Source organism: Oncorhynchus masou, unplaced genomic scaffold, assembly GCF_036934945.1.
Source record: "Oncorhynchus masou masou isolate Uvic2021 unplaced genomic scaffold, UVic_Omas_1.1 unplaced_scaffold_751, whole genome shotgun sequence".
Lineage (NCBI taxonomy): Eukaryota > Metazoa > Chordata > Actinopteri > Salmoniformes > Salmonidae > Oncorhynchus > Oncorhynchus masou.
The window spans coordinates 320516-334102 of record NW_027013971.1 but is presented as its reverse complement, the minus strand read 5'-3'; the positions used below and the strand labels follow the sequence as shown (position 1 = coordinate 334102).

Here is a 13587-nt window from a genome sequence, read left to right as displayed (position 1 = left end):
CTCTACTCTGTTGAAAATCACCTCACCCTACCCTCTACCCTGTTGAAAATCACCTCACCCTACCCTCTACCCTGTTGAACATCACCTCACCCTACCCTCTACCCTGTTGAAAATCACCTCACCCTACCCTCTACCCTGTTGAAAATCACCTCACCCTACCCTCTACCCTGTTGAACATCACCTCACCCTACCCTCTACTCTGTTGAACAGCACCTCACCCTACCCTCTACCCCGTTGAACAGCACCTCACCATGCCATCTACCCTGTTGAACAGCACCTCACCCTACCCTCTACTGCCTGTTGAACATCACCTCACCCTACCCTATCCTGCCTGTTGAACAGCACCTCACCCTACCTATCCTGCCTGTTGAACATCATCTCACCCTACCCTCTACTCTGTTGAACAGCACCTCACCCTACCCTCTACCCTGTTGAACATCATCTCACCCAATCCTGTACCCTATTGAACATCACCTCACCCTACCCTCTACCCTATTGAACATCACCTCACCCTACCCTCTACTGCCTGTTGAACAGCACCTCACCCTACCCTCTACCCTGTTGAAAATCACCTCACCCTACCCTCTACTCTGTTTTACAGCACCTCACCCTACCCTCTCCTGCCTGTTGAACATCACCTCAACCTACCCTCTAACCTGTTGTACATCACCTCACCCTACCCTCTACCCTATTGAACATCACCTCACCCTACCATCTACAATGTTGAACAGCCCCTCACCCTACCCTCTACCCTATTGAACATCACCTCACCCTACCCTCTACCCTATTGAACATCACCTCACCCTACCCTCTACAATGTTGAACAGCACCTCACCCTACCCTCTCCTGCCTGTTGAACAGCACCTCACCCTACCATCTACAATGTTGAACAGCCCCTCACCCTACCCTATACCCTATTGAACATCACCTCACCCTACCCTCTACCCTATTGAACATCACCTCACCCTACCCTCTACCCTGTTGAACAGCACCTCACCCTACTCTCTTCTGCCTGTTGAACAGCACCTCACCCTACCCTCTCCTGCCTGTTGAACATCACCTCACCCTACCCTCTCCTGCCTGTTGAACATCACCTCACCCTACCCTCTACCATGTTGAACATCACCTCACGCTACCCTCTCCTGCCTGTTGAACAGCATCTCACCCTACCCTCTACCCTGTTGAACAGCACCTCACCCTACCCTCTACCCCGTTGAACATCACCTCACCATACCATCTACCCTGTTGAACAGCACCTCACCCTACCCTCTACCCTGTTGAAAATCACCTCACCCTACCCTCTACTCTCCTCTGTTTTACAGCACCTCACCCTACCCTCTCCTGCCTGTTGAACATCACCTCACCCTACCCTCTCCTGCCTGTTGAACATCACCTCACCCTACTCTCTACCCTGTTGAAAATCACCTCACCCTACCCTCTACCATGTTGAACATCACCTCACGCTACCCTCTCCTGCCTGTTGAACAGCACATCAACCTACCCTCTACTGCCTGTTGAACATCACCTCACCCTACCCTCGACCCTGTTGAACATCACCTCACCCTACCCTCTCCTGTCTGTTGAACAGCAACTCAACCTACCCTCTACTCTGTTGAACAGCACCTCACCCTACCCTCTACCCCGTTGAACAGCACCTCACCCTACCCTCGACCCTGTTGAACATCACCTCACCATGCCATCTACCCTGTTGAACAGCACATCACCCTACCCTCTACTGCCTGTTGAACATCACCTCACCCTACCCTATCCTGCCTGTTGAACAGCACCTCACCCTACCTATCCTGCCTGTTGAACATCATCTCACCCTACCCTCTACTCTGTTGAACAGCACCTCACCCTACCCTCTACCCTGTTGAACATCATCTCACCCTACCCTCTACCCTATTGAACATCACCTCACCCTACCCTCTACCCTATTGAACATCACCTCACCCTACCCTCTACCCTGTTGAACAGCACCTCACCCTACCCTCTACTGCCTGTTGAACAGCACCTCACCCTACCCTCTACCCTGTTGAACAGCACCTCACCCTACCCTCTACCCTGTCGAACAGCACCTCACCTTACCCTCTACCCTGTTGAAAAGCACCTCACCCTACCCTCTCCTGCCTGTTGAACATCACCTCGCCCTACCCTCTACCCTGTTGAACATCACCTCACCCTACCCTCTACCCTGTTGAACATCACCTCACCCTACCCTCTCCTGCCTGTTGAACAGCATCTCACCCTACCCTCTCCTGCCTGTTGAACAGCACCTCAACCTACCCTCTACTCTGTTGAACAGCACCTCTCCCTACCCTCTACCCCGTTGAACATCACCTCACCATACCATCTACCCTGTTGAACAGCACCTCACCCTACCCTTTACCCTGTTGAACAGCACCTCACCCTACCCTCTCCTGCCTGTTGAACATCACCTCACCCTACCCTATCCTGCCTGTTGAACATCACCTCACCCTACCCTCTACCCTGTTGAACATCACCTCACCCTACCCTCTACCCTGTTGAACATCACCTCACCCTACCCTCTACCCCGTTGAACATCACCTCACCATACCATCTACCCGTTGAACAGCACCTCACCCTACCCTCTACCCCGTTGAACATCACCTCACCCTACCCTCGACCATGTTGAACATCACCTCACCATGTCATCTACCCTGTTGAACAGCACCTCACCCTACCCTCTACTGCCTGTTGAACATCGCCTCACCCTACCCTATCCTTCCTGTTGAACAGCACCTCACCCTAGCTATCCTGCCTGTTGAACAGTACCTCATCCTACCCTCTACTCTGTTGAACATCACCTCACCCTACCCTCTACCCTGTTGAACAGCACCTCACCCTACCCTCTACTGCCTGTTGAACATCACCTCACCCTACCCTATCCTGCCTGTTGAACAGCACCTCACCCTACCTATCCTGCCTGTTGAACATCATCTCACCCTACCCTCTACTCTGTTGAACATCACCTCACCCTACCCTCTACCCTGTTGAACAGCATCTCACCCTAACCTCTACCCGTTGAACATCACCTCACCCTACCCCCTACCCTGTTGTACATCATCTCACCCTACCCTCTACCCTGTTGAACAGCACCTCACCTTACCCTCTACCCTGTTGAAAAGCACCTCACCCTACCCTATCCTGCCTGTTGAACATCATCTCACCCTACCCTCTACCCTGTTGAACATCATCTCACCCTACCCTCTACTCTGTTGAAAATCACCTCACCCTACCCTCTACCCTGTTGAAAATCACCTCACCCTACCCTCTACCCTGTTGAACATCACCTCACCCTACCCTCTACCCTGTTGAAAATCACCTCACCCTACCCTCTACCCTGTTGAAAATCACCTCACCCTACCCTCTACCCTGTTGAACATCACCTCACCCTACCCTCTACTCTGTTGAACAGCACCTCACCCTACCCTCTACCCCGTTGAACAGCACCTCACCATGCCATCTACCCTGTTGAACAGCACCTCACCCTACCCTCTACTGCCTGTTGAACATCACCTCACCCTACCCTATCCTGCCTGTTGAACAGCACCTCACCCTACCTATCCTGCCTGTTGAACATCATCTCACCCTACCCTCTACTCTGTTGAACAGCACCTCACCCTACCCTCTACCCTGTTGAACATCATCTCACCCAATCCTGTACCCTATTGAACATCACCTCACCCTACCCTCTACCCTATTGAACATCACCTCACCCTACCCTCTACCCTGTTGAACAGCACCTCACCCTACCCTCTACTGCCTGTTGAACAGCACCTCACCCTACCCTCTACCCTGTTGAAAATCACCTCACCCTACCCTCTACTCTGTTTTACAGCACCTCACCCTACCCTCTCCTGCCTGTTGAACATCACCTCAACCTACCCTCTAACCTGTTGTACATCACCTCACCCTACCCTCTACCCTATTGAACATCACCTCACCCTACCATCTACAATGTTGAACAGCCCCTCACCCTACCCTCTACCCTATTGAACATCACCTCACCCTACCCTCTACCCTATTGAACATCACCTCACCCTACCCTCTACAATGTTGAACAGCACCTCACCCTACCCTCTCCTGCCTGTTGAACAGCACCTCACCCTACCATCTACAATGTTGAACAGCCCCTCACCCTACCCTATACCCTATTGAACATCACCTCACCCTACCCTCTACCCTATTGAACATCACCTCACCATACCATCTACCCTGTTGAACAGCACCTCACCCTACCCTCTACCCTGTTGAAAATCACCTCACCCTACCCTCTACTCTGTTTTACAGCACCTCACCCTACCCTCTCCTGCCTGTTGAACATCACCTCACCCTACCCTCTCCTGCCTGTTGAACATCACCTCACCCTACTCTCTACCCTGTTGAAAATCACCTCACCCTACCCTCTACCATGTTGAACATCACCTCACGCTACCCTCTCCTGCCTGTTGAACAGCACATCAACCTACCCTCTACTCTGTTGAACACTACCTCACCCTACCCTCTACCCCGTTGAACATCACCTCACCATACCATCTACCCTGTTGAACAGCACCTCACCCTACCCTCTACCCCGTTGAACATCACCTCACCCTACCCTCGACCCTGTTGAACATCACCTCACCATGCCATCTACCCTGTTGAACAGCACCTCACCCTACCCTCTACTGCCTGTTGAACATCGCCTCACCCTACCCTATCCTTCCTGTTGAACAGCACCTCACCCTAGCTATCCTGCCTGTTGAACAGTACCTCATCCTACCCTCTACTCTGTTGAACATCACCTCACCCTACCCTCTACCCTGTTGAACAGCACCTCACCTTACCCTCTACCCTGTTGAAAAGCACCTCACCCTACCCTATCCTGCCTGTTGAACATCATCTCACCCTACCCTCTACCCTGTTGAACATCATCTCGCCCTACCCTCTACCCTGTTGAACATCATCTCGCCCTACCCTCTACCATGTTGAAAATCACCTCACCCTACCCTCTACCCTGTTGAAAATCACCTCACCCTACCCTCTACCCTGTTGAAAATCACCTCACCCTACCCTCTCCTGCCTGTTGAACAGCATCTCACCCTACCCTCTCCTGTCTGTTGAACAGCACCTCAACCTACCCTCTACTCTGTTGAACAGCACCTCACCCTACCCTCTACCCCGTTGAACAGCACCTCACCCTACCCTCGACCCTGTTGAACATCACCTCACCATGCCATCTACCCTTTTGAACAGCACATCACCCTACCCTCTACTGCCTGTTGAACATCACCTCACCCTACCCTATCCTGCCTGTTGAACAGCACCTCACCCTACCTATCCTGCCTGTTGAACATCATCTCACCCTACCCTCTACTCTGTTGAACAGCACCTCACCCTACCCTCTACCCTGTTGAACATCATCTCACCCTACCCTCTACCCTATTGAACATCACCTCACCCTACCCTCTACCCTATTGAACATCACCTCACCCTACCCTCTACCCTGTTGAACAGCACCTCACCCTACCCTCTACTGCCTGTTGAACAGCACCTCACCCTACCCTCTACCCTGTTGAACAGCACCTCACCCTACCCTCTACCCTGTCGAACAGCACCTCACCTTACCCTCTACCCTGTTGAAAAGCACCTCACCCTACCCTCTCCTGCCTGTTGAACATCACCTCGCCCTACCCTCTACCCTGTTGAACATCACCTCACCCTACCCTCTACCCTGTTGAACATCACCTCACGCTACCCTCTACCCTGTTGAAAATCACCTCACCCTACCCTCTCCTGCCTGTTGAACAGCACCTCAACCTACCCTCTACTCTGTTGAACAGCACCTCTCCCTACCCTCTACCCCGTTGAACATCACCTCACCATACCATCTACCCTGTTGAACAGCACCTCACCCTACCCTTTACCCTGTTGAACAGCACCTCACCCTACCCTCTCCTGCCTGTTGAACATCACCTCACCCTACCCTATCCTGCCTGTTGAACATCACCTCACCCTACCCTCTACCCTGTTGAACATCACCTCACCCTACCCTCTACCCTGTTGAACATCACCTCACCCTACCCTCTACCCCGTTGAACATCACCTCACCCTACCCTCTACCCCGTTGAACAGCACCTCACCCTACCCTCTACCCCGTTGAACATCACCTCACCCTACTCTCTACCCTGTTGAAAATCACCTCACCCTACCCTCTACCATGTTGAACAGCACATCAACCTACCCTCTACTCTGTTGAACAGCACCTCACCCTACCCTCTACCCCGTTGAACATCACCTCACCATACCATCTACCCTGTTGAACAGCACCTCACCCTACCCTCTACCCCGTTGAACATCACCTCACCCTACCCTCGACCATGTTGAACATCACCTCACCATGCCATCTACCCTGTTGAACAGCACCTCACCCTACCCTCTACTGCCTGTTGAACATCGCCTCACCCTACCCTATCCTTCCTGTTGAACAGCACCTCACCCTAGCTATCCTGCCTGTTGAACAGTACCTCATCCTACCCTCTACCCTGTTGAACATCACCTCACCCTACCCTCCACCCTGTTGAACATCACCTCACCCTACCCTCCACCCTGTTGAACAGCACCTCACCCTACCCTCTACTGCCTGTTGAACATCGCCTCACCCTACCCTATCCTTCCTGTTGAACAGCACCTCACCCTAGCTATCCTGCCTGTTGAACAGTACCTCATCCTACCCTCTACTCTGTTGAACATCACCTCACCCTACCCTCCACCCTGTTGAACATCACCTCATCCTACCCCCTACCCTATTGAACATCATCTCACCCTACCCTCTACCCTGTTGTACATCATCTCACCCTACCCTCTACCCTGTTGAACAGCACCTCACCTTACCCTCTACCCTGTTGAAAAGCACCTCACCCTACCCTATCCTGCCTGTTGAACATCACCTCACCCTACCCTCTACCCTGTTGAAAATCACCTCACCCTACCCTCTACCCTATTGAACATCACCTCACCCTACCCTCTACCCTGTTGAAAATCACCTCACCCTACCCTCTCCTGCCTGTTGAACATCATCTCACCCTACCCTCTACTCTGTTGAACAGCACCTCACCCTACCCTCTACCCCGTTGAACAGCACCTCACCCTACCCTCGACCCTGTTGAACATCACCTCACCATGCCATCTACCCTGTTGAACAGCACCTCACCCTACCCTCTACTGCCTGTTGAACATCACCTCACCCTACCCTATCCTGCCTGTTGAACAGCACCTCACCCTACCTATCCTGCCTGTTGAACATCATCTCACCCTACCCTCTACTCTGTTGAACAGCACCTCACCCTACCCTCTACCCTGTTGAACATCATCTCACCCTACCCTCTACCCTGTTGAACATCACCTCACCCTACCCTCTACCCTATTGAACATCATCTCACCCTACCCTCTACTCTGTTGAACAGCACCTCACCCTACCCTCTACCCTGTTGAACATCATCTCACCCTACCCTCTACCCTGTTGAACATCACCTCACCCTACCCTCTACCCTGTTGAACAGCACCTCACGCTACCCTCTACTGCCTGTTGAACAGCATCTCACCCTACCCTCTACCCTGTTGAACAGCACCTCACCTTACCCTCTACCCTGTTGAAAAGCACCTCACCCTACCCTCTCCTGCCTGTTGAACATCACCTCGCCCTACCCTCTACCCTGTTGAACATCACCTCACCCTACCCTCTCCTGCCTGTTGAACAGCACATCAACCTACCCTCTACTCTGTTGAACAGCACCTCTCCCTACTCTCTACCCCGTTGAACATCACCTCACCATACCATCTACCCTGTTGAACAGCACCTCACCCTACCCTTTACCCTGTTGAACAGCGCCTCACCCTACCCTCTCCTGCCTGTTGAACATCACCTCACCCTACCCTATCCTGCCTGTTGAACATCACCTCACCCTACCCTGTACCCTGTTGAACAGCACCTCACCCTTCCCTCTCCTGCCCGTTGAACATCACCTCACCCCATGCTAAGGCTAGCTAGCTGCCTCACCGACTCGATGCCCTCCCTGGCGGCTGACGGTGGCCAGACACTGGATGTAGGTGCGTGTGGTGGAGGTCTGCTGTCCTCGGCCCAGCTCAGCCAGCAGGTGCTCAGTGAGCTGGGTGAAGAGAATTGTGCTGCAGCTGGGCACCAGGTGACCCAGGGCCATGATAGCCCTCTTCCTCACAGCCATACGGGGACTGGTCAGCTGGGGGAGCAGGCTGGTCAGGATGGAGGCATGGAAGCTGATCAACGTACCACTCAACCTATAGGGGTGAACAGAGAGGGTACAGGATCAGATTTTTTTTTAAACAACATTATGTAACATTCTTTCAAATATCTGAGCCGTGCTTGATTTTCCAAGTACAATGGTCCAAAAACTCTAAATGTAATCAAAAACACATCAATACGAGAATTGACCTGTATTTGATCCAGATCTGTATAAGATAAATACTGGTCGTCATGGAGTCTTCTGCTTAAAAAAAAATAAATGTTTATTACACTCTAGAAAAGCAGTACTTACCTTCCCAACATGTCCGACAGGATGTCCAAGGCCTCCAGTTGAACAGAAACATCCTCCTGTTTCCCCATGGCTCCTATCAGCTGAGATGTGATCTTCTTACACACGTTGGCAGTCAGGCTCTGACCTGGTAACTCAAAGGAAAAGAGGAATTCTAGAACTGTATAATTTTCTGCATTCAGATTCTCTACCCTTTTTACCGAAGAGGTGCACTTGTAGGCTACACTACCTGGCTCAATCCCAAATGGACCACTAAGCCCTAAAACCTATGCCTATAAGGTTTAGGGGTGCATTTGGGATTGGGCACCTGTCATGGATTTAACAATGGTGGACACTTCCTCCAGTCATTGCTTTCACCAATCCGATTCGCTACATGGTTAGCTGACATAATATAAAACACTCTCATTGGACAGTTTCCATTTCAGAGCTCCTCCAAGGAGGAGAACCAATACTGTAGTGTAGCTTGTACAACAACAACAGAGACTCGTACCTGCGGAGCATGGGGGCAGCTCAGCGATGACTGTCTTCAGACCCATACTGGAGATGTCTCTGAGTTGTTCCTTGTCTGACACCATGTTAGAGCAGAGAGTATCCACCATGATCTCAACCTGGTACTCTTTCACCTTGCTCACCAAGGGACCCAGACTGCAGCAGAGAGACACAAAGCATTACCCAACTAACTGATTGAAAAACAAAATAAAGTTGTTATATCTGCAAGTGCTCCTTGAGAAAGACTTAACTATTTTATTTTTTACCTTTAATTTACTAGGCAAGTCAGTTAAGAACAAATTCTTATTTTCAATGACGGCCTAGGAACAGTGGGTTAACTGCCTGTTCAGGGGCAGAACGACAGATTTGTGCCTTGTCAGCTCAGGGAATCGAACTTGCAACCTTTCGGTTACCAGTCCAACGCTCTAACCACTAGGCTACCTGCCACCTCTACACACTAATCACTAGGCTACCCTGCCACCTCTACACTCTAACCACTAGGCTACCTGCCACCTTTACACTCTAACCACTAGGCTACCCTGCCACCTCTACACTCTAACCACTAGGCTACCCTGCCTCCTCTACACTCTAACCACTAGGCTACCCTGCCGCCTCTACACTCTAACCACTAGGCTACCCTGCCGCCCTTACACTCTAACCACTAGGCTACCCTGCCACCTCTACACTCTACCACTAGGCTACCCTGCCACCTCTACACTCTACCACTAGGCTCCCTGCCTCCTCTGCACTCTCACCACTAGGCTCCCTGCCTCCTCTACACTCTAACCACTAGGCTCCCTGCCTCCTCTACACTCTAACCACTAGGCTACCCTGCCTCCTCTACACTCTAACCACTAGGCTGCCCTGCCACCTCTACACTCTAACCACTAGGCTGCCCTGCCACCTCTACACTCTAACCACTAGGCTACCTGCCACCTCTACACTCTAACCACTAGGCTACCTGCCTCCTCTACACTCTAACCACTAGGCTACCTGCCACCTCTACACTCTAACCACCAGGCCACCCTGCCGCCCCCACTATCAACATGTGACTTTAAAACCTTTAAAAAAATCTGAAATATCTTTGTGACACACAAGAGATTTTATTTAACCTTTATTTAAATAGGCAAGTCAGTTAAAGAACAAATTCTTATTTACAATGACGGCCTATCCCGGCCAAACCCTAACCCGGACGTCACTGGGCCAATTGTGAACCGCCCTATGGGACTGCCTATCGCGGCCTGTTGTGATACAGCCTGGAATCGAACCAGGGTCTGTAGTGAGGCCTCTAGCACTGTGATGCAGTGCCTTAGACCGCCGTGCCACTCAGAAGCCCAAGTGGTGATGCCTTGTGCATTTTAACGCTTTACAAAACACAATGGATATTATAAAGAGACATGGCCAGCATTAGCCTACCACTTGACAGCCAGATTCTGCACCTCTCCATTCTTATCTTCCAGTAGCTTCAGGAGCATGGTGACCACCTTCTTCTCGCTGTCTTCATCCAACTTGATAGAATCCTTCTGAAGCTCCATCATCAGGTCATTGGTGGCCATGAAGCTTGGAGGAAAAGATGAGTCCAGTTATTCCACTAACACAAAGTTATCTCCTGTATTTTAGACAGTATTACTTTATTATGGCCATGAACGTGGAGGAAATGAGTCCACTATCTGTTTTGGTTCTCACAAAATGAACAATAAAATACAATTGCAGTTGGAAGTTCACATACACCTTAGTAAATTACATTTAAACTCAGTTTTTCACAATTCCTGACATTTAATCCGAGTAAAAATTCCCTTTCTTAGGACAGTTAGGATCACCACCTTATTTTAAGAATGTGAAATGTCAGCTTTTATTTATTTCATCACATTCCCTGTGGGTCAGAAGTTTACATACACTCAATTAGTATTTGGTAGCCTTGCCTTTAAAATGTTTAACTTGGGTCAAACGTTTTGGGTAGCATTCCACAAGCTTCCCACAATAAGTTGGGTGAATTTTGGCCCATTCCTCCTGACAGAGCTGATGTACCTGAGTCAGGTTTGTAGGCCTCTTTGCTCGCAAGCGCCTTTTCAGTTCTGCCCACAAATTTTCCATATGATTGAGGTCAGGGCTTTGTGATGGCCACTCCAATGCCTTGACCTTGCTGTCCTTAAGCCATTTTGCCACAACTTTGGAAGTATGTCCTGTGTGGCTCAGTCGGTAGAGCATGGCGCTTGCAACGCCAAGCGTCGTGGGTTCGATTCCCGCTGGGGCCACCCATATGTAAAAGTAGTGGCCCCAGCCGACTTGTAAGTCGCTTTGGACAAAAGCGTCTGCTAAATGGGATATATTATATTATTATATTATTATTATATATTGGGGTCCATGTCTATTTGGAAGATCCATTTGTGACCAAGCTTTAACTTCCGGACTGATGTCTTGAGATGTTGCTTCAATATATCCACATCATTTTCCTTTCCTCATGATGCCATCTATTTTGTGAAGTGCACCAGACCCTCCTGCAGCAAAGCACCCCCACAACATGATGCTGCCACCCCCATGCTTCACAGTTGGAATGGTATTCTTCGGTTCCTAACATAACGATGTTCATTATGACCAAACAGTTCTATTTTTGTTTCATCAGACCAGAGGACATTTCTCCAAAAAGTACGATCTTTGTCTCCATGTGCAGTTGCAAACCGTAGTCTGGCTTTTTTAGGGCGGTTTTGGAGCAGTGGCTTCTTCCTTGCTGAACGGCCTTTCAGGTTATGTCAATATAGAACTCGTTGTATTGTGGATATAGATTATTTTGTATGTTTCCTCCAGCATCTTCACAAGGTACTTTGACGTTGTTCTGGGATGGATTTTCACTTTTCGCACCAAAGTACGTTCATCTCTAGGAGACAGAACACGTCTACTTCCTGAGCGGTATGACGGCTGCGTGGTCCCATGGTGTTTATACTTGCATACTATTCTTTGTACAGATGAACGTGGTACCTTCAGGCATTTGGAAATTGCTCCCAAGGATGAACCAGACTTGTGGAGGTCTACAATTTATTTTCTGACATCTTGGCTGATTTATTTTGATTTTCCCATGATGTCAAGCTAAGAGGCACTGAGCTTGAAGGTAGGCCTTGAAATACATCCACAGGTCCACCTCCAATTGACTCAAATGATGTCAATTAGCCTATCAGAAGCTTTTAAAGCCGTGACATAATTTTCTGGAATTTTCCAAGCTGTTTAAAGGCACAGTCAACTTAGTGAATGTAAACTTCTGACCCACTGGAATTGTGACCTCTTATTTTCATGGCTCTCACTATCACACCTGTCATTCAATTATCATAATGTACAGTGAGTGATAAGTCATTTTGAGGTTCTGGAAGATAGCATTACGTCATAATTATTATTGTTGGACCCACTTTCGTGAAAGGAGTAAGAATTTATTTTATCATAACCTTGACGTTATTATTGTTATGCATTTAATTTGTAATTATAGCCTAATCTACACTAAGCGTATTATTTGAATAGGTGAGATACGTTATAGGCCAGTTTTTAAAGTCATTAGTAATAAAAGTAGTCAAAAATACTTCGTGGCAGACTTGACACACACGAAAAAATGACAGTCATTGTTGATAGCCCACATTATTACTGTCATCCCACACGCAAACATGCATCGCAAAACACTCGGCCTTCTTACCGAAAGTCTTTGTCGGTAGATGTCATTTTCTCCAACAGATTGGAGATATGGTAGGAGATATTCGACATCTTGACTACCAATTACAGTTAATTTATATATGATAAAAGTTGAATGAATAACTTTGAAAATAGTGTAGAGCAGAAGTTTCAGCCGGAGAACATGGCGAGAGACAGGGTGGCAATAGCGACGAGCTAACTTTGGACAAGAACAAACTGAGAAACATGACACTTTCAGGGTTCGTTATAAATAGGCACGACCGTGTTACGAGTGAGTCGAGAATGAATTCCTAGTTTATACTGACACCTGGCGGAACCAATCAGGAACCAACGCTCAGCGCATCAGAAACGTTTTTCTTCCTTAAGTTGTACATTTTCTCGAAATCTAATGGCACAATCTATATTCGAGCCAATGTTTTAAGTAGTTGAACATGTTATCACTCCAACCTCGTGAAAGTGACAAACTGACACGTTTTCAATTTCGTCAAAAAACAACTTTATATCGAAAGACGCGCAGTTCGTAGCGAGACGACCGTTAGACCCGAAGACTTGATTCCACGCATGAGTTTCGCCAACGTCGCCATGCAACCCAGTCTCTCGTTATTAGTACATAAAATGTGTAAATATTGTACATAATTCATGAGCGACTGAGTTGCGCCATGACATCGCCTACAAATGTGATCGTGGAAACAGTTCAATTCAAAGGGCTTTATTGGCATGGGAAGCATATGTTAACATTTGCCAAAGCAATTGAAATAGATAAGAAACAAAAGTGAAATAAACAATTTAAAAAAATGAACAGTAAACATTACAATCATTAAAAAAGTTTCTAAAGAATAGAGACATTTCAAAT

At 49.0% G+C, this 13587-nt stretch overlaps 1 protein-coding gene across 1 annotated transcript in view; it reads right to left on the bottom strand.

Moving 5' to 3' along the window:
• LOC135537329 (cullin-associated NEDD8-dissociated protein 1-like) overlaps positions 1–12906 on the bottom strand; it is a 46980-nt gene extending 34074 nt beyond the window's left edge. Inside the window, 5 exon segments of the mRNA XM_064963530.1 lie at positions 8063–8319; positions 8577–8700; positions 9064–9218; positions 10479–10622; positions 12739–12906. Of these exon segments, the coding sequence (XP_064819602.1) occupies positions 8063–8319; positions 8577–8700; positions 9064–9218; positions 10479–10622; positions 12739–12806 (748 nt within the window). The 5' untranslated portion in view covers positions 12807–12906.
• Positions 12907–13587: the final 681 nt, after the last annotated feature.